The 21,281-nt window shown below is 42.0% G+C and overlaps 1 protein-coding gene across 1 annotated transcript; it reads left to right on the top strand.

Moving 5' to 3' along the window:
* Nucleotides 1-225: 225 nt before the first annotated feature.
* Nucleotides 226-11,811, top strand: LOC118214580 (succinate--CoA ligase [ADP-forming] subunit beta, mitochondrial). Its single transcript, XM_035394662.1, has 11 exons — nucleotides 226-346; nucleotides 2,298-2,487; nucleotides 4,279-4,378; nucleotides 5,097-5,259; nucleotides 5,788-5,916; nucleotides 6,064-6,202; nucleotides 6,509-6,670; nucleotides 7,033-7,175; nucleotides 7,473-7,593; nucleotides 8,178-8,266; nucleotides 8,745-11,811. The coding sequence occupies exons 1-11, from the start codon at nucleotides 230-232 to the stop codon at nucleotides 8,817-8,819; spliced, it is 1,428 nt and encodes a 475-aa protein (XP_035250553.1). The 5' UTR covers nucleotides 226-229; the 3' UTR covers nucleotides 8,820-11,811.
* The last annotated feature ends 9,470 nt before the right edge of the window (nucleotides 11,812-21,281 follow it).

Below are 21,281 nucleotides of genomic sequence, written 5' to 3'. Positions count from 1 at the left end.
CTATGAGTAATTTATATATGTTTATATATGTGCGTGTAGCTAATTAAGTTATAATTTACGATAAAACAATGAGCAAGCATGCGCTTTTAAAACGTGTGAAACATTCGCAGAAAAATTCAGGACGTGTGCGCTCAGATAACATTACCGCATAGGTGTTTGAGGATACTTTGTGCGCATGCGCACACCGAGTTTCTTGAGTCGTTGCCCATGCGCACCCTGTGATTTTATTATGTTTTTTTCTAAAGTGGGATCGGAGTGGAACATGGCGACGTCCCTGATCTACGGCCGGTTGTCGGCTGGACTGAGGAATTCCGGGTGTAGGACGGCCCTCAGTAATGCATCTAAGGTGATTTTATATCAGTCTTAATTGGAGCATTCCTGACTGTCGATCGGGCTCATGGTAATAGCCTATAATCAATCGGAGCAACTGAAAATGTATTGTAAGTGACAGGGTCACATTTGACATTAACCCATACAGCTAGCTAGCCAGCTAGCTAGCTAGATGTCGTTAGGTACAGTAGACAATATAGCAAACTTGGCTATCTTGTTAGCTATTCAGCGAACGTATGTTACTGTGCTTCTGCGATCATATTTAAACATAAGCTTCTCTCTTAGCACGTTTGTTATAAATAGCCTTAGTTAGTTAATTGTGAGCTATCATTGTAAATAATTCGTTGCTCAGAATCCTATGGGTTGACCTCCAGCTGTACTGTCCAGGAATGTAGCTTGCTAACGTTAGCCACTGACAGCTTTTCTAAATCGAGAGTTGTCGAATTCATTAGCCTCTTCGTTTGTAGTTGAGACAGACACCAACGTTTGGCAATCTGTTTTGACCCGGAGAGTTCAGTTAAAGTTGTAGCGGAATCTGAAAGGCCACTAGTTAGTTGACGTTATTGTTCGCCAACTGTTCTGTTAAGGTTTCTCAATATGCTGTGCAATCTGAGGGACTTGTAATATATTTGGCAATTCTGTGAATCCCAGGCCTTGGTATCCTCGGAGTATCCATTTTTGCATGCTCTTTTCAAATGTTAATGGCCAAGGGAACCTGCTTATTCGGGACAGTTAACGTACAGTCACAATTGATTTTGAAATATGAATTAAAGATACATATATATTTTCTTGATTAACCATGTTCCCTCTAAGACTTCAACCACTGATCGTCACAGTCGAACAGTATGCTTTGCTCGACCCAAAGTATGAATGGTTTTTGCGTTTTCTTATGATGTATTGTTTTGTTAGTTATCTCAACATTTGTGTGCCATATTTTTAAAAATCTGAACAGATTATAAACCAATCTTTTAGTCATACCCAGGCATCATATTTATATTTAAAAAACAATAAATTGAACTCTCCAAAGAATTAGGTGAATAGTGTATTTATAAGAGCAGCTAGTAATTCTGCAGGTATTTAGGTGAAAGGCTAAAACTAAAAGCAGGGGTGGGGGTGCATGGGTGTTCTCCCAAGAATGTTATTTTTCTGTGCCGTGTGACTATTTGTAAATGCACAGGTGTGTTGTGTCTCTGACTCCTGTATGAGTGCTGTAGAGGCCTTTACACAGGGTAGGGCCCATTTAAGGCATGTTTCAGGTCCCTCTGTGTTAGAGGACCCCGTTGTTTATATTCTGAAAGTGTGGGTCAGGTTTCAAGGCAGGTCAAGGGGCAAATGCTGACTGGTTCTTCTGGGTTTCAGACAGATGCAGAAATAGCATGTAAAAAAACGTAATTTATTTATTCTCTAACTGTACATTGCTGTCATGCCTAATAATGCATTGCATAATTGTATCACTGAAGAAATGGGAAACTGATATTTGTAAATCTGTCAAGGCTCAAACATACATCTAAATATATGAAGTTGTCCAAAGCATTCATTTCCTTGTGATTTCACATGAACCAGCAGACAGGAATGGCACTCAAAGTGCTATACTTGCACACATGCTCTAACACAGCCAAGTCATCTTAAAGCTATTTATGCAAAAGTCCCATATAGGACTCCAACTCCAAATAAAAAAAACATATGTTATAGTCTTAAAATAGGTACTTCTAGTACACCAATTTTTCAAAATGCAACTATAATCTTTACTTGCCGTTTTCCCTGGATTTCCCTTCCACGCTTGCCACTCTACCTTAAGCCACACATACCAGAGTTGTGAAGCATGTAATCTTTACCTGAGATTGCCTTCACCGTAGATTCCTTTTGTGTTTGCAGAGATAACAAACAGACTGCTGTCTGGTCCTAATAGGTTTGCATCCAGTTCTGACTTCTTGCTAAAGGGTGTTTGTGTGTCCCCTCTGCCCCAGGTACTGGGAGGGACGTCCGGCCTGTTTGGGAACCATGGGGCGCAGCAGTTGCCCCTGCAGCAACAGCAGAGGAACCTCTCCTTGCACGAATACCTGAGCATCGGCCTGCTGAAGGAGGCGGGCATCTCCGTGCCCGCGGGCATGGTGGCTAGCACGCCCGAGGAGGCCTATTCCGTCGCCAAGCAGATTGGTAAGGCGCCCCCCAGGGGGGCTGGCATTGCTGCAGAGAAGATTGCTGATAGTGGAGAGAAATGTTCAGCATGGTTAACCTCACACTGTCATTGTATATCCACTATGCCTCAGTGTTGTGTAAGCAATATGGAAATGTTTAGTGCTAACTGTGTCGCAGCTACGTTCTGTGTTCTCAGTTTCTCCAGTTCGCCTGGCCTTTGACTAGTTTGGACTTTTATGGCGAAGTTGTAGTTGCGAAATAATGTCTCTTGATATTAAACTGGGTGTTGGAGGATTATATGCAGTCATAAACCAGAGATTGTGTATGTTCCTTTGGAGAAATGGTTTTGTACCTGGCATAGTGGGTGGTTTGACTTCAAACCAAACCCAGAGACTTGTTTTATCTTGCTCTTTATTATTGAAATTGAATTGACTCATTTTCATAATGTGTAAGATAAACAGAAAGGTGGGACACGTATTGGTTAAAGGTGGAACCAGCTGGCAATACAAGTGAATGCCTTTAATATGCTGTTACATTTCCACCATGTTATTACTGTTATTTGAGTGGTTGGGATGTGTGTAGAAGCACAGAGTTAGCCAGATTTTCCTGTTTGTACAGACAGTCATACGCTCCAATGTGTTCTGGTAGTGTTCTCTATGCTAGTGAGTTGGGGTTACTCTCCTGGTTGCACAATCACACTGTTACATGCTTGTCACCACTCTGATGGCTCCAGACTTTGAGCACTCTGACAAGTGCAACCATGGTTATCTGTGTGTTTCAACATGATAGAGCACAGTGGTTATTTTTACTCTCCTAAGGATTTGTTTTCTCTTTGTGGAGATATCATTATTTATTTTGCTTAATGGTTCTTACTGCAGCAATATTAATTCATTTGGTAACCATTCGGAGACAAGCAGACAATACATTTTTGAGAAATATCGTCCCTTTGGTTTGTGTAGAAACTTTCCAGTGAGAGGAAAAACATTTCCTCACCATGATAGGATTACAGAATAGACAGGTTTAAACTTGTTTGATGATAATGTTTGTGATGATGTGGAAGTGTTGTGTTGTAATGTGATGGTCGGGTGTGATGATGTGGTCAGCAGTATTTAGTGATCTGGAGGTAGCGTGCCCTGCTGATAACGTTGATTCAGAGTGATGACAGAGCTGTGTGTGCCTGTATGTACTCCGTGTGTGTGTGTGTGTGTCTGTTTATATACTAGGGAGTTGCATTAATGCAGGATTCTGTGTTTTTTTTTCACATAAAAAGGAGCCAAAAATCAGGGGGAAAAAATACTGCATTCTATAAAAACAGATATTCTGAGGTCCTTTGTGTAAGATTACAATGGGACTGAAAGACCCAGACTTGAACCACAATGAAATAATTACTTCTGTTTCTTTAAGCCATTTGTCTTTTGATGTCTGACATTTGTGTTGTTTATTGATCATAATATTTACACAGCCATCAGTAGCATTGTGAGATTCAAAGAGATTTTTTAATATTATTAATAAGTGAGGCAGAAATTTGTTTTGATCAGGACACCAGAACATACATTTATTGTGTTATTATTGTGAGTTGGCATATTATGGCAAAAATAGTTATTTTACTCAGAACACAAGTGAATCATTGTAAAATGCAGATTTTGAAATGTCATGCATTCTAATGATGCTGCAATCCATGGGCTAGCCTGACCACTGGTACTGTGTGTATGTACTTGTGTCTGTCTAGTGCATGTATGTAGTGTGTGTGTGTGTGTATGTGTGTGCAGTGCGTGTGTGTTGTACTGAGGGCACTGTTTTCTGTCTCAGGCTCTAAGGACCTGGTGGTGAAGGCTCAGGTGCTGGCAGGAGGCAGGGGGAAGGGAACCTTTGAGGGAGGCCTGAAGGGAGGAGTCAAGATTGTCTACTCGTGAGTGTTCTGTACACACACATTCACGCACACACTCTAGCACACACACACACACGCACACACACACACACACACAGGCTTCTCCTCAAAGCATGTGCTGCTGCAGGCCTACTTTAACATATCATGACTTTTTTATCTCAGTGCTTCCAGGCAGAAGTTCTGTGCTTCCAGATACATGTTCCTTCCTGTGTTTGAGTACTTCTTTGAAAAACATTCCTATACACTGTTTGACATACACAGTACACACACAAGCACATATGCTTGCATACATACACATAAACATCCTATATGCTGTCACCTACTTCACTTATTTACATTCCTGTGATATTCTTCATAGCACAGAAATAAAAAGCCTGTGGAGTGTTTGAGGTCAAGAATGGGCCAACAGAGAAATGGTTGACATGTGCATTTGTGTGTGCTTTTGTGTGTGTGTGTGTATGTGTGTGTGTGTGCTTTTTGTGTGTGTGTGCGTGTGTGCGTGTGTGTGTGTGTCTGTGTGTGTGTCTGTGTGTGTGTGCTTTTTGTGTGTGTGTGCGTGTGCGTGTGTGTGTGTATATGTGTGTGTGTGTGTGTGTGTGTGCGTGTGTGTGTGTGTGTGTGTGTGTGTGCGTGTGCGTGTGTGTGTGTATATGTGTGTGTGCGTGTGTATATGTGTGTGTGCGTGTGTGTGTATATGTGTGTGTGTGTGCGTGCGTGCGTGTGCGTGCTGTGATCTCAGACCAGAGGAGGCCCGGGATATTTCCTCTCAGATGATTGGCCAGAAGCTGTACACAAAGCAGACGGGAGAGAAGGGCCGCATCTGCAACCAGGTGTTCATCTGCGAGCGCAGGTACCCCCGCAGGGAGTACTACTTTGCCATCACCATGGAGAGGTCCTATCAGGTGAGCTCTACTTAATCACATGATCACTGGAATTCTGATTTCTGTTCATGTGCGCAGGTAGATTGAGAAATATAAGGTTTGCTGACATGGCAGACTTTCACCAACAGATGGCAGAATTGTCTGTGTGATGAAAGGGCTGCCTGCACACGCTAGTAGATTTAGTGTTCTGTGTATTACAGAGTAGCTGATTGGACGTACTGTCAGGATTTTGAGGCAGATGATTGGCTTGTAGCCTCCAGATTATGAAGCGACTAATTGGCTGTGCTTTCAGAATTATACAGCTGTTGATTTGCTGTGCTCCAAAGTACGCAATGAGTTCTACATCCACAGTTTTATCTCCTTGTGCTGTGGGTAGTGATACGTTTCTGTCGTTCCTTTTTATCAGGGTGCAGTTTTGATTGGGCCCTGCTTTTGTCCAGCCCAATAAGGCCTATTTATGCTTAGCTGAGAATCTGGCTCTCCTGACGGAGATTGGTTTTGACTGGTTGAGTTTTAGGCAGTAATGTGTTTCTCCCTCTTCCTGGAAAGGGCCCAGTGTTGATCGGCAGCTCGCAGGGAGGCGTGAACATTGAGGACGTCGCAGCGGAGAACCCTGACGCCATTGTAAAGGAGCCCATCGACATTGTGGAGGGCATCAAAATGGAGCAGGCCGTCAAGGTGCAGTACAGAATGAGTGAGATTCTGTTAGACCAAGGGTGCTGTCTCAGGAGAACCGGCTGTGATCTGAACTGATGCACTCCTCTCTCTCTCTCTTTCTCTCTCTCCCCCTGTCTTCCTTTCTCCTCCCTCTCTCTTCCTCTGCAGGTGGCAGAGAAAATGGGTTTCCCCCCCGCTTTGATCAACGAGGCAGCTGAGAACATGATCAAGCTCTACAACCTCTTCATCAAGTACGACGCCTCCATGGTGGAGATCAACCCCATGGTGGAGGATTCATCTGGCATCGGTGCGTTACACACACTCTCACACACACAGCAGTGTCAGTGTTAGAGCTCTTCTCTGATCTCTAATCTGGGATTCCCTGTTATTTAATGATGTCTGCGAGTCTCTTCAGCAGCACGGTTTTTGCTGGTTTGTCCATAATGAGCATAGTGTCAGGATGAGGAAGTAGTGTTTGTCATACTGTGAAAATACTATGCAATTTGAAGAAGAATAATAATATGTACATAAAAATGTATGTTATTTTGTGAGCTCTTCATATACCTTTGAGCTCATACACTGCCTGTGTGTGCTTGTGTTTGGTTCTGGGCAGTGATGTGCATGGACGCCAAGATAAACTTTGACTCCAACGCGGCGTACCGGCAGAAGAAAGTGTTCGACATGCAGGACTGGACCCAGGAGGACATTCGAGACCGGCAGGCGGCCAAAGCCGACCTCAACTACATTGGACTGGACGGAACCATCGGCTGCCTGGGTCAGCCCGGCCTCCCTGTCGCATGTCTGGCTCTCTCAACACTGCTGCAATGCTGAGTGTTGCATGTCTGCCTGCACGCTCTCTGTAACTAGAAGTATTGAGTGGGGTGAAGGCTTGGCCCAGATCAGTAGGTTTCACACACATGGGCAGACCTGTATTTGACCTGCACAGGGTAGCTGGCACAGCCTTGTGGAAACATGCAGTGGAAACTCTCATATGGGGGTGTGGGACAATTACTGTGGGGTGGATTACTGAGAGAGAGAGAAAGGGAATTTTTATTCTAATGTGTATGTTATTTTGTCAGCATATTTAGAATTTTTTTGTGTGCGTGTGTGTGCATTTGTGTGTGTGTGTGTGTGCAGTTAATGGGGCAGGGTTGGCCATGGCCACAATGGACATCATCAAGCTCCACGGCGGCACTCCTGCCAACTTCCTGGACGTTGGGGGCGGAGCCACTGCGCACCAGGTGACGGAAGCGTTCAAACTCATCACCTCCGACAAAAAGGTAAGGCGGTGTGGATCGGTGGTCACGGTCCTGGAGGTATTTCCCCTGAACAGGATTAGCCACTTTAAGCTGTAGAGCAGCTGTGATGTATTTATGCTCCACAGGTATGAATTGTAGCAAAGACTCTGACTGGAGGATTCAGTGTAAATCATTTTAATGTGTGCGTTAGCCTGCTCTCTGCTCAGCTTCAGGAGCTTAATGAGGTTCACAGTGTTCCACAGGCGTGTGTTTTACCTGTACAGGTGAGAGGGGTGGGGTGTGTGGCCTCTCAGTGCCGTCTTCCCTTTACCTGTACAGGTGCAGGCCATCCTGGTAAATATTTTCGGAGGTATTATGAGATGTGATGTCATCGCCCAAGGTATCATCATGGCTGTGACAGATCTGGAACTTAGAATCCCCATCGTTGTTAGGTTGCAAGGTGAGAATCTTTTTCCATCTTTTACTCTCTGTAGGACAGACTGAATGACTGAATATTTCATGGGAATTGTCTTCACATGCTTACCCGCATCACCAAAACACTTTTGTTTTAGGGCAAATGAAACATTTTAAAGGAAAGGCCAAATTATGTTTTGGTTGTTGTGCAAAAGAAGAGAGGGTTTGTGGGTCTGCTGTGATGATGATGATGATAATGAGGGTAATGATAAGATCGGGGGGGGGGTGGTGTTACTGATGACCTCATTGTCAGATTCTCCTCTCCTGGCTGATTGTGTTCTGTCTTTCTGTGCTAGTGTGTGTACCTTAGCAGGGTGATCACTGTGATTGCAGGAGAGTGGACTGCTGTCATTCAAACACACACGCATGCTCTCACACTCACACACAGACACCCACACACACACACACACACACACCCTCCACACCCCTGCTTTCATATGCTATGCTCCGTGATGGGCAGAAACACACACACCTATGCGTCCATCACATTAAAACTGCATCGTGGTTTAGTCCTTGCAGCGTGCATGTTATTATGGTAGTTGTAACCCCGCCCACTGCGCTGTGTTTCAGGGACACGGGTGGACGATGCGAAGGCTCTCATTGCTGCCAGCCCCCTGAAGATCCTGGCCTGCGACGACCTGGATGAAGCGGCAAAAATGGTACGTCACCGCACCGCTGTTGGGCCAATGAGCAGGTGCATTCTGCCCAGAGCCACGCCCATTATAGCCACGCCCACTCTGTTTCTGTGTTTGCAGTGTGTAAAGACTGTATCCTTGTGTTTGCAGTCTGTAAAGGACTCTATCTCTGTGTTTGGAGTCTGAAACGACTCTGTATCTCTGTGTTTGCAGTCTATGAAGGACTCTGTATCTCTGTGTTTGCAGTCTATGAAGGACTCTGTATCTCTGTGTTTGCAGTCTATAAAATACTCTGTATCTCTGTGTTTGGAGTCTGAAACGACTCTGTATCTCTTGTTTGCAGTCTATAAAAGACTGTATCTCTGTGTTTGGAGTCTGAAACGACTCTGCATCTCTTGTTTGCAGTCTGTAAGGGACTCTGTATCTCTGTGTTTGCAGTCTATAAAGGACTCTGTATCTCTGCGTTTGCAGTCTGTAAAGGACTATATTTCTGTGTCTGCAGGTTGTAAAGCTTTCTGAGATCGTCTCGCTAGCGAAGGAGGCCCAGGTGGACGTGAAGTTTCAGCTCCCGATCTAGGACCCGCCCCCCTCCTCGAGCAGCCGAAAGACCTCGCTGTAGAGAATCATCCTTCCAAGCATCCTCCAATCCCACCCTTCAGTTTTATTTTTTAATTTTTTTTTGCTTTTTCTTTTCAGTCTGTTTCGGTGGTATGGTCTCAAACCTCTGTTACGTCGGCTATGTGCGACAGGCTTCATCTCAGCAAAACCCAGACTGCCCAGCTAACTCTGCAGCCCTGTCCGCCCGTGGCTGTTTGAGTCGGTGCTTCCAAGATTGCAGCTTCCATCACCTGCCCGCCGCATTCCGTTCAAATTTAAATCTCCTGCTCACGTGTCGCTCTGCAACTGTTACTCATTCCTTCTAGTTCTTTCCTTTATTCAAAAATAAGACTGAAAAAAAAAACGAACCGGGAATATTTATACTGGCTTAAATTATTGCCATAGAGGCGTCAAACCCAAACAGTATGTTGTTATTGCTGGTTCTCCGTATGACAGGGATATATTTGTGATATATTTTCATCTGTGTCATTGGGAAGTGTGTCCTCTCCACTGGCCACACTGTTCCTTTCTAGAGTAGTCCTATGTAGTACTCACGGGCGCACACACAAATATCCACTCCACAGACTGCATGCTCTTGTTGGGAGCGTGGCAGTTAGACTCCAGCGAACCCCGGTGGGTTATGATCATTTTAACCTTTCTCAGAGGTGGCAGCACACAGCCTTGAAGGCTGCGTTACTGTCCCCCCCCCCGCCCCATTCAGGCGTGCCTTTGATGGTTGGTATTGAAAGAGAGGAATAAGATGAGGGGGGGGGTGGGAGGCCTTTCGGTCCAGTCCCAGCTGCTCAGGTGGCAGCATCAGCCCACGAGACCAGCCAGGACAGCTGATGGTAAAGGAGACGCACCCAGCAGCCACACCGAGGCTGTGAGGGACGGCGAGCTTCACTCACAGCTTTCACCATGGAAACGTGGGCGTGCCGTTTGCGTTCGGGTGAAGAGGAGTACTGCTGCTGTACTTGGATGCAGTATTAAAGATGACCTCTTTTAATGCGGTTCTGTTAACTTAAAGAGTATCAAGCCCCTTCACTCAGTCTCCTGATGATCTGAAATTACCCTTCAAATTATTATTAAACAAATTGGCCCCAATTACAGTTTAAAGCAGCCATTTTTGCTCACATTACATTGCATGCACGTTAAGCGTAAGCGTAAGCACACTGTTAAAACAGAAAAATACGGTGAATGCTTTTCAAAATACGTTTGAATTGGCAGGGTTTCTGAGCAGCAAGCGGACCCTGTGGAGACTCCAATAGCCAAAATAATGTCTTTCTTAAGAGAGGTGTAACCGGTAGGAACTGTCAGGCAGTGGTTTCCTGGCAGTGCTGCCCCCCCTCCACACCCCCTCATAGTGAAAGCCTGTTATGTGCTGGTCTCGCCACCGTGTCAACCAAACCCCCTTACCTCCCACATTAGCTGCTGTAACCAGGACGAAGAGCGCACACATTCTGGTCTGGTCCTCACATTCTGTGGCCCTCCAGACCAAACACTTCACTAAATTTTTTTTATTTGTTTTGTAAATAACAAGACCACTTCTGTCTTCTGTATGATATTTAAAAGGCTCAGGGGGGTGGGGATCAAAGAAAATATTAAATGCATAGAACACCAAAAATGGCCTGCTGCTTTTATTCAGAAGAGCAATCACACGCGCCGTACACAGAGCGCACAGACTTTCCTCTGTCCTTGTGGAGCTGAATCCACAGAATGAGTCCAGAAGAGTAATAGAGCCATGAGCAGAAATAGGGTGATTTATTTCTTGAATAATCTCTTAAAATTGAATTCCGTTTGGAGAATAAAGTGAAAATTTTGGGAATAAAGCTGAAATATTGAGATTAAATTCAAATTTTTTGAGCCTAGAGTAGCCTAGCACTAGCACTGTAGGCACGCCTTCTGTCGAGGGGCTAGTGAAATTTTGCTTTACTTCAATAACCAGAAAATTCTTTATCTTAGTCCATGTGCACAGAATTATAATGTGTACAGGCTTTGAAGAGACTGCCGAAAATTGCATCTGTTCAGATGTAGGAACTGGTTTTTATTCTTTAAATTTCAACTTTATTCTTTAAAGACGACAAAAATTCGCTCTGTTTTCCGTGCGAAAGTGGTATGGAAAGTAGAATAATTATTTGTTCAAGATGCAGGCATGAAGACACAAACTGGGGCCAGACAGCAAAGTGACAGATTACGGTTACACACTTGAGCCCACCTTTTTCACTCAAGACTAAATAGTTCTGATGGTCCTGTAATAATATAATACATATATAATCCCAACATGGTTTTGCTGCACTCATTCCCTTTGAATTCAAAGACGATGTCAATCAGTCCTTAATGGTACTGAGTGATCATCTTTACCCAAGATTTGCACAATTCTTTCCTGCAGACAGGTGTTTTTTCTGAGAGAGAAAATACACCCATCCACGAGTCGTTGCCCACTGACACTGGTGTTATCCATTTGTTGTGGTCTACTCGGTCACCACATTTGAACCTAGTGAAGAATTGTGGTATACTTTTGAACAATATACTTCTGCATTCTTTTTTGGAGAATCTTTGTTAACCAAGTGACAAGCTTTGAATCTCTTCTCTGGATCATATTGTTACCCTGATTTAGATTAACAGACCTGGTACGTTTTAAACTTATTTGAACTGTGTGTGTACGTTCTGCAGACTCCCAAGTGCCTGTAGCCACAATAAATACAAAAGAACTTTTGAAGCTCTTTATTTAGGATAAGAGCTGGCATCATCTTTGAAACATGAATAGCTGATCTTGCTTCAGGCTTCTGGAGTTAAACAATAGTTTTTCCCCTTTAATACAAAACAAAGCTTATACAATATTTATCTGTGTTTGCCAATAAGCCCGTGGAGACATGTCTATGTAAACATGGCAAATATGACATTTCTGTCTTGTATCCAGAGTGCTGTTTGCATGGTGTACTTTGTGCTTTTATAGATGGGAGTGTCTGTCAGTGCTGTCTCTGTCTCTTTATTGTTGTTTGAAATTGCGTTCTGAAATGTACTGATGAAAAGGGTTTTCTACATAAATAGAATAATACTTGACAAGTGCTTTGATTCTTTGATTCAACATTAAAGCAAAACTTGAATTATTAGGTCAAATCAATATTGTGTTTCAGGCATTGTCAACAAAATTCCACAGATTTCTACAGAATTCTTTCTCAGAAATTTGACAGTTCACATCTTCAGTGATGTATTATCTTCGCCATTCTATATTCTTCCATCAAATACAACACGAACTCAGTAACCCTGCAAAGAGAGACCATGGATACAGTGACCATAACAGCAGTAGATAGAGACCATGACCTCAGTAATCAAAGATAAAGATTTCAGTGGCCGTTGTTGCACCGGCTGGGTGAGACGGTGAACTCATAAGACCAGGATGCCCCAGGCTTGGACCGCTAATTAAGTGACCATGCTGATAATATCCATAAACGGTGATTAATCACTCCACAGACAGACACTTCATCCTGCAATGGACAGAGCTGCTAGTGCTCCGCAGCCAGTTAATCTGAACTACAATCCCAGGGTGCAACCCAATGACAACAGGCAACAAATACATTAACTGTCTGGGGGCAGTTTCATTGCAATGCTTCCTTAAGAAATGGAAACTGTAACCAGAATTTTCCATCAATGTTTTTTCCATTACATACGCTGTGCACAGACTCCCCCAGACTAACAGAGGGAGGTTGTTTTTCTCTGCGCTGAGCCAAATGCATTACATTTTTAATTCACGCCTGTCGAGCTACTAACTGCTATGGAGCACTGTGAAACTAAAGGAAATTGGTGACTCAATCTTCAGCGCAAATGACTGTGTTTATCTTCTTTAACTGCTGCCCACCTGTCACGCAAGATTTTGCCGACTGAATATGCTGGAGATCACCTGGATGATGGTAATGATGATTTAGTAAACAGATGTAATTGCTGATGTTGATGATGGATTGAATTTTTGTAATAACTTTGATTATTTTTTTATCTATTTTTAAACTATTTTATAGTCTCCCAGAATTTGAATGCTCATCTGCTGTCCCATCATGCACCACACCACCCTGCGTGGCTGCCAGGCGCAGTTGGCACTGGCACCGTCAGTATTCAGTACCAGGGCGGGTACGTCACTACAGTGTAATGGGGCAAGAAACGGGGAAGCCTGGAAACTTAAAATTCTCAGTGTTTCAGTGTTTACTAAGACAGTAATTTAATTCCCCATCTCAAATGAAATCTGCACATTGGCCTCAGTAGGTGTCAATCTACATTATGCTAATTTTTCAGAGGGATGGAAAAGCTTTGGTTTGGTTTCAGGGTCTTGGATCGTTTGTTTCTGACAAACATGTTCATTGGCCCTTTGTTGCCCAGGTAATGTGGATTCCAGAACTCTGGGACTGTATTTTCATGCTCAGCAATTGCATCAGCCCACACAAAGAGGAATTCCTCTATAAACAAATTTACACAATTATGATTAATTTGCATAAGTCAGAACCAACCATCAAACAGGTTCATCGTCTGATAAAGGATTTAGTGCATACCTTAATGGAGATTATAAAATATTCTGTAATTAGACCAGACAGTGGCAGTTATCACTAGATTACACAGACCAGAGATACATTTGAAGAAGCATTTCAGAATAATTGGATTTACATAAACCTCCATAAGCTGATTCAGGCTTCGATTGTGTAATCACAGAAACTCACTAATCACATCACCTCTCCAAGATAATTGAATCACAGAGATGTCCCCACAGCAGGTGCCTTCTCTTCCTGAGTTTGAAAATATCCAAATGAATCTCTCAGGAAGCACATCCTGTCTATCCCTGCGCTTAATTTGCCAATTAGAATAGTTTGCAATGAGGCAGACGGGCAGTTTTTCCCCTCATTAACAGTCCATAGCAGGCTCACCCCATTGATGCTGAAAGCTCAGATGGCTTTTTACAGAGTGCAAGCTTGTACAACAAGTGTACAGTCACAACAGACCTTGGTCAAGTAGTTATTTGAAATACTTTAACACTCCAGATACTGGTAAATTTATGGAAGATCCTTGACAGTGTTGAGAATCCATGTTCACCAATATTCTGAAATGATTCTTTTGGTCAGTTATAGGTTTCATTAAAATGTTTGCAACGATTTTGGAGGAATGTTCTAAACTATTAAAGAGTTTGGGCATTTCAAATACGTATTTAACCCAGGGGTAGAGGTAATCTCACCCACATGAACCAAAATGTTTCCACTCTCTGTGAGAGTGTATCCTCGGTTATCACAGAAAGAAAGGTACCAAAACATATTTTGAAACCTGTTCTCCAAAAGTATATATTTAACAAGAACAAACAGAATGAAATGCTCTATTCTGAAAAGGGATTGGCTGGCAATTTACCATTTTACCCACTACCAGCCAGGGGAGAAAAGGACTCACTCTGGTAAACAGCCAGACTTTCAACCCACGCTTCATACTTCACCAACAGAAACTTTTTAAAAAGGCCCCAAAAGAACTGACAGCATGGACAGTTTTCAAATGCAGAAGAATTTAAATGTTTGTCTGTAAAGAAGCAGTTGCTTCCACAGACCTGAAATTTTGTTCAGGATGCAAGGATGCTTGTATGTCTGATGTCACGAGATGTCTGGAGCATCCACTGTATAGGAAGGAGAACAAAGATGAACACAAACAAAAGGTGTCCTTTCTATGGACATAAATAGTAGTTACTTTACCGTTGGTGATAAAACAGTAAATGAAAGCAATGCAGCAGACCAAACTGAAAACGTGTCATGACCGGGCTAACGTGTTCCTCCAGGAGTCTTGGCCAACTGGAGGGTTAAGTCAGCCGACGGAAAACAGTGAGTAACAGCTGGGATGATTACCAGTCATCCTCAGCAGGCTGCTGTCCTCGGTCCTGAAGGCTTCCAGACACCACGATGCATTCCAAAATGAAAACACTGATAGTTTGTTGCATCATTTCAAGGGATGCAATCACTAAAGGGGCTTTGATCACTAAAATTGTTTATCATTTAAGTGTTGGAAAGGCAGCATCTGTGGGATGCAGATTCTGGCACAGACAGAGCAAGCACAGTAGTGGGTCCCTGGCTGTAATTTCCTCTTGATTGAAATTTGGAGTCTTCGGGCGTGAAGATGTAGCAGTGGTTCAAAGATTGAAATTACCATGCATAATATTCCTTATGTGCTTCTGAAGGTGATATATAAATACACGTTCTGCATATAAGGCCATGGGTAGCATCCTCAGTGAGTGGAATGATGAAAATGTGGCATACATAGAATTATAACACCATTCTTATTGGACCTCTAGGAATTACGTTAATTATTACTCCAAAAATATTGCATAAAAATAAGGACTGTAGCTTCCCAGATTTCTTGAAGATTGTAAAATATTTATTGAATTATTTGGCAGATTCTATTTTCCAGAGAGACATATTATGCAATTGTGGCAATAAATTAAATACACCTCACTGAACTGACTATAATATTGGTACGCAGCATGGAACACAGTGAATAATGTACATTACTCTACAGGTATATTAGATTTGGCACAAGAATTAGAGACATTGTGAGCCAAGGGAATTTCTGGGTAGATTGGTTTTTAATGGGAAGATTGATCATGGGGGCATTGTCTACAGAGATTCTGTTGGCGGCAGGTGGCTCATTTCCACCTAGAGCGTGAACACTTTTGAAATGTCCAAGCGTGGAAGAGAGACACAGCCGAAGGTTCAGAGGCTGCTGATATGCACATTTGTTCAGGGGTGCGCAGTTTGATATTGTGCTCTGGGCGGCTGAGGTTAAGCTAACACCAGGCTGTTGAATTTGGTGCCAGAAGTGGATCAGAAGCCAGTGAAACAAGCCAAGGGGAAACAAGGCATGACCACCTTTTTGGAGGGGAAAGGCAAACATCTCGGCAATATTTTAAGTTGCACCAGTAGGGAGGCTATCCAACTGAAAATATCAGCAGTCAAAGATCATTTTTGATTAATCGTCATTGACATTTTGAGCAACTGGACATTTCAAAACACATATTAATTTCCATGATCATTTAGCCCCAACATCTTAACAGATCTTAATCTCCAGACCATGATTTCCATAATAATTTTAATCCCGGCCTGCTGATCACACAGGCTAATATATGAAGATTGAATTGTTTCTCTAACACTACCCTCCTTGATTTCTGAAGTTCCATATCTGACAGTCAGCTCCACTAAAGCCTGGAAAGATCTGGAAAAAAACTCTAATAGCAACTGAAAAGAAACACATAGGCTACATTCCAAAATCATGGTTAAAATGTGAATATAATATATTGCATTTTAGCAGGATAGCCTCTAGTATAACCTTCACATTTGAAATTATTCACCCACTGTTATTCACATTCCTGGGTTATCTGTTTTCAGTAGTCAGGCCTTTTCTGACTTCCTCATATTATACCCCACTATAGGGAAGAAGCATCTCCGGTCGGGCTAAATTAGTCTCTCTGCTGGGGATTCCAATAATATCCCATCTCTGCTGGAAGCTGGTTTGATGCGATTTCCATATAGTTGTCCCCGGGCCTAAATCTTCTCTTTAAGCCTGGGTATGATCTCGACAGTGTGCCAGTTAGGCAGGTTGCCACTCAATTCCTGGTACACAGGGATGCCAGGATATTTCTCACAGACTCAAAGTAAATAGGACCACTGTGTTCTGAGGTGGGTAAGGAATCATATTACAAATGGTTATGTAGTTTCCAGTAAACTATCTTTGTGTCATGTTTCACATTTAGAAGTGTTTTGTCTAATTTATTCCTGAGTTGTAACTTCTAAAAAAGCTATGTTAAGCAGAGAAATAATGAAAAGGGTGATGGGAGGAATGTTATCTTATCGGGGAATGAAAACGCAGAGAGGAGCCATTTTGTTTTTTATGCATCAGCCTTACTTAACCCCTCCTTAATATACCATGTAAGTTTTACTTCAGGAGGAACAAAGAAGGAAATATTCCAGGAATACCTGATATTCTCTTATTTTTATCATTAAATCAAGGACAAGGGCTCTTTCTCTTCCTCTCTTTCCACCTGTGAAACTTCTAGCTCTAGAATCTGACAGGCCCCCCTCTTCCTCCATCAAAGCATGTTTTTGCTTGTACCATTGGCCACTGGCATTTTAAGGGCTGCGGGATTCTGCCTTGTGCGTTGTGATGAAAGCAGGTAGGCAGGAGGCCTCTGGAGGCAGGCCGCTCTGAATGCCCCTCCCATGCTGATAGGTGACAAGCGTCTAATGTCTGTGCTGTTATCACAAACATTAGATGATTGGAAGGAAGTTGAAACCTCAGACAGTTATATGCTTACAATGGCTCCTGTATTTAGTGACAGCAAAACCGTGAGGCGTGAGTAAGAGAATGATAGCATCTGGTGCTTGTAGTTTCCTATCCACAGGGAAACCACCGTGTATATGTCACCTTTCTGAAAGCCAAAAAGAGTGCATCGGCTTAATTATCTAGCAACTATCAATTTAATCTCACAATGTATTTTCATTGTAGCATTGTATTCTACCAAACGGCATATATGTGACACTGCATATGAATTTTCTCAGAATCTCAGGTCTGAAAGCTGCAGTACTACGGTACTGACCATGTTTGCCTCAGTGTACGTGCAGTACAACGTGAATGACTCCATGCCAATGCAAAAATAGAGAAATAGACTAATACAGGCCTGCTCCTACTGTCATACTGAGTGCACTCTCCAGAAGCATTTTTGTGTGCAGAAAAAAGGTCCCTGTGTGTGTGTGCGTGTGTGTGTGTGTACATGTGCATGCATGCATTTATGTGTGTCTGTGTACGCTGAACCCCCTCCAGATGGTGTGCATAATCAACTGAAACAAATGTAAAATTACTTTGCACACCACGGCTATTTCAGGTGTGCGCTTTACATCAGGAGAAGCCAACTGCACAGGGTGAAAAAAACAATCTAGGCTAGTAAACGTAGTAAGAAAAAAGAGTAATAATGTAAAAATAATAAACAGAAAAATAATCTTTGGCGCGTGTCCACATTTACAAATGTATGTGACTGACAAAAGCCACAATGGTTAAACATGGCTGATGCCAATTAAAATTAAACATCTATTTTGTTCTGTTCTATTCCAGATAATTACTAATTATGTAATTTTGATGAATAAATCAATTTAGTATAATATATCACACTGTAGTAAAACTGAATTCATTTTCAAATGAGAAAAATAAAATCTTACCATAAAATCATTAATTATGTGCAAACTATAGAAAATAGAACATTTATTACCGGTTCGTATACACCTTGTAATACCACTACAGATATCGCAGTCAAAGGTTCAGAGGCAAATTGTACATGCTGAGTAGAGGTACCGATAGAGGTAGATGCTTATCCTCCGGTGATGTTTTAGAGCTTCCAAAATGCACCTACCTGAGAAAGAAACAACAGGGACCCATCAACCCTGCCTGTCTGCATCCTGTACACACTGATAAGCCATCTAACTACACAACCAGTGAATTAGAGTCAGTGGAATCTGGTTAGTCTCTGTGTGAATTGAATTAGAGCTCCCATTGTCAGACTAATCTCTTTTTTCCACATTATTAGTTAGAAGAGAACATAATTAGAATTATATTGCTTATTTGCTTAGCAGGCTTTCTTATCCAGTGTGACTTATAGTAGAGTAGGTTATATTTTACACACCATTCAATTAAACAGCTGGATTTTTCCTTACTGAAGCAGTTTCAGGTTTAGTACCATGTTAGAGGGCACAACAGCAGCTTTTCCTCCAATATTGCTGCTTTCACACTTGCCTGATTCTATAAATAGGTGTGGCTTACGTGTCCTTGGAGCACCATTGCATCCAATCACAGTGGGAATGATTGTTCCCCACACACATTTCTTCAAATTATCTAGGGGAGGATGATGAAATATGAAGCATGAAAAATTGTTCCTTTTTACTCCTTCAGCCTTGTTGATTGGGCCTTGCGTTCCAAGGCTGCCTTTTGATTGCAAACAGACCTGGGTCAACTAATTATTGCAAATGCTTAAACTCTTCAGATGACAGTGAAATAAAAATAAAAAAACTACTGCAAATCCCTGAAAATGTTCAATGAATCATGTTACTTACCAAAATGTGTAAACACATATGAAAGAATGCTTCACTATGAAGATTGGGGAAAATTGCTATTTAAAAAAAAAAATTGTTGCTAATCTGAAGCTACTGTGCTTTCTCTCTATAGTACTTTGAATAATTATTTCACCCAGATTTGTTTGCCTAAACAGGGCTCTGTTTTTCCTTGTCCATTCCTTTTAATTTTCTATTTACGTATGAGAAGTATAGGACTATATTCCAACTAGCTGCAACCCTTCTTACACAACCAAAGGGCATAAGGGCAAAGCAGCTCCTGTTAAACACTGATAACACAGCATTTTAAATGAGCTAACTGTTAATTATGTTAATTTATGGTAATTACATTAAGAGCACAGTTGTCATGAAAAGGGAGGAATTAATGATAGTTCATTCTTTCTCCTTCACTGAAAGAATAGAGTAACTGTCTGTCTCACTGTACAGCTTGATCTAATGGAGTCTGAACTAACCACCTGGAATTTAACGGCACAGTTCCAACCTTAACTGGATCTACCTAATCTAATTTTATTAAGGCTGTTTAATTCACATTTGGGCCATCAACACAACACAATGTAATTGTGTTTTCAACTGTAATCTGATTTTGTATTTCGTTTCAATATTTAATTTTATATTGTTATTTTATCCACCTTATGACAGGTCATCATTGAACTCAACACTTTCTTACACGGTAATGCATTCTTCTAATGCTGTCAGACACATTGCTTTTTGGCTCAGAAAAGAACATCAGATAAATGTTCCAAATCCAAGACAGTTCATATTTTGTAGCAGGAATTAATCTGATTGCCATGGCGATAAGAGCTGCTGCAGAGGGCTATCTTCCAACTATCCTCAGGGCTCACAGTACAGACATGACATGTATAGTCTTTACACAGACATATATATTACATATATATATGTGAAAGAAGGAACTGGGTTTCTCAGTAGGCTTTGCGGTTTGCATATGGAATTTTGGTTTCTTATATCCTCATGTTGCCTCACACAACACCTTTGAACCCTGCCCAAATATTACCATAGGCAGACTCATCAGGTCATGTCCCAAGGGGTTCAGTCACACAGATTTAAGTGAGAAACAGGAAGACATGGAAACATTAATATTTTAAAATTCATTTTTGTTCCTGAGCTACTTTTATACAATTATTTTTGACCATCATGAATTCATGAATAATCATAATTAAATGAAATCACTTTTTGAATTTGTTGCCATGACATGTGATCTCTTCACTTGTGATTTATCTCAATTCATCTAAACACCTGATGATGTTTTAGAGTGGATTGTACAGTAATCTATACAGAGATTACCAGAACAGCAACATATTAACTGAATAATGCCCAATGGCTAAATGTTTTTAAAAAGTGTTTGACTTATAAAATAAACACAAAATATACAGTAGATCTGTATTACTTTATAAAATGGTATTGATGGAAATATGTATTGCATTTTTTAAACTCACAGGCTCAAAACTTGTTTGTATTCCATTAAAAACCAGGAGATGAGTGCAAATAAACTCCAGGTGAGTACAGTAAGTCGTAGATGCATTTTGGAGTGTCATGAAAGAGACACAGGTTTTCGATCCCCCAATTTCTGCAGCTAATGGTTCCCGAGGGCAGCAATACTCCAGGAGATTTCAAGCCGTAATGAAAGGTGGGAGAGATTATATCCCGTTTTCCCCAGAGCGATGTCAGGGCCTGATGCAAACACAGCAGGACACCAGCAAGTAACACAGGAGCGAGCCTGACTCCGGCCCAACGGCATTAATCTCCTTCTCCATCCTAAATCATTTCCTGAAATGCTGTTCAGGCGCTTGGTCAGGCTGCCCGTCTATGCGAGTCCTTGAGTGAGGTGTTCCTGTGGTTTTGGATATGTGGCAGCTGACCCAGGGCAACTAATGAGAATCTGAGCCAACCTTCAAGACCATTGCCATGCCTGCGAGTGGGTCTAGCTTTAATGGTTCAAAAAATAAGGCTGCTCTTTGAATGATCTGCCCCTGTGCACTGTTACGCCTCAGCCCAAATAGCCTTTATTAACATTCAGCCAGAGGCCTAGCACTTATATAGCCACACAGGGATGTCCGATAAACACACTCACAGCCTTTCACACAGAATTCTGTGTACAATTAAGGCTTCCTCCCTGGCCATTTTTAAAAATGCAACGATATTTTCTCGATCTCTCTCTTTGGTTTAGGGCAACAACCGTTAGCTGGGAAACATGGATACAATTAAAAACATACCCTCCTTTTTGTGGAAAATGTGTTCAAATCATGTGGTGCCTTACATAAGAAGTTCCCAAATTTTGGTTCGGACCCCACCAGCGG

The sequence above is a fragment of the Anguilla anguilla genome, chromosome 15 (assembly GCF_013347855.1).
Source record: "Anguilla anguilla isolate fAngAng1 chromosome 15, fAngAng1.pri, whole genome shotgun sequence".
Lineage (NCBI taxonomy): Eukaryota > Metazoa > Chordata > Actinopteri > Anguilliformes > Anguillidae > Anguilla > Anguilla anguilla.
The sequence above is the reverse complement of the archived record's forward strand: the minus strand, read 5'-3'. Positions and strand labels throughout refer to the sequence as shown.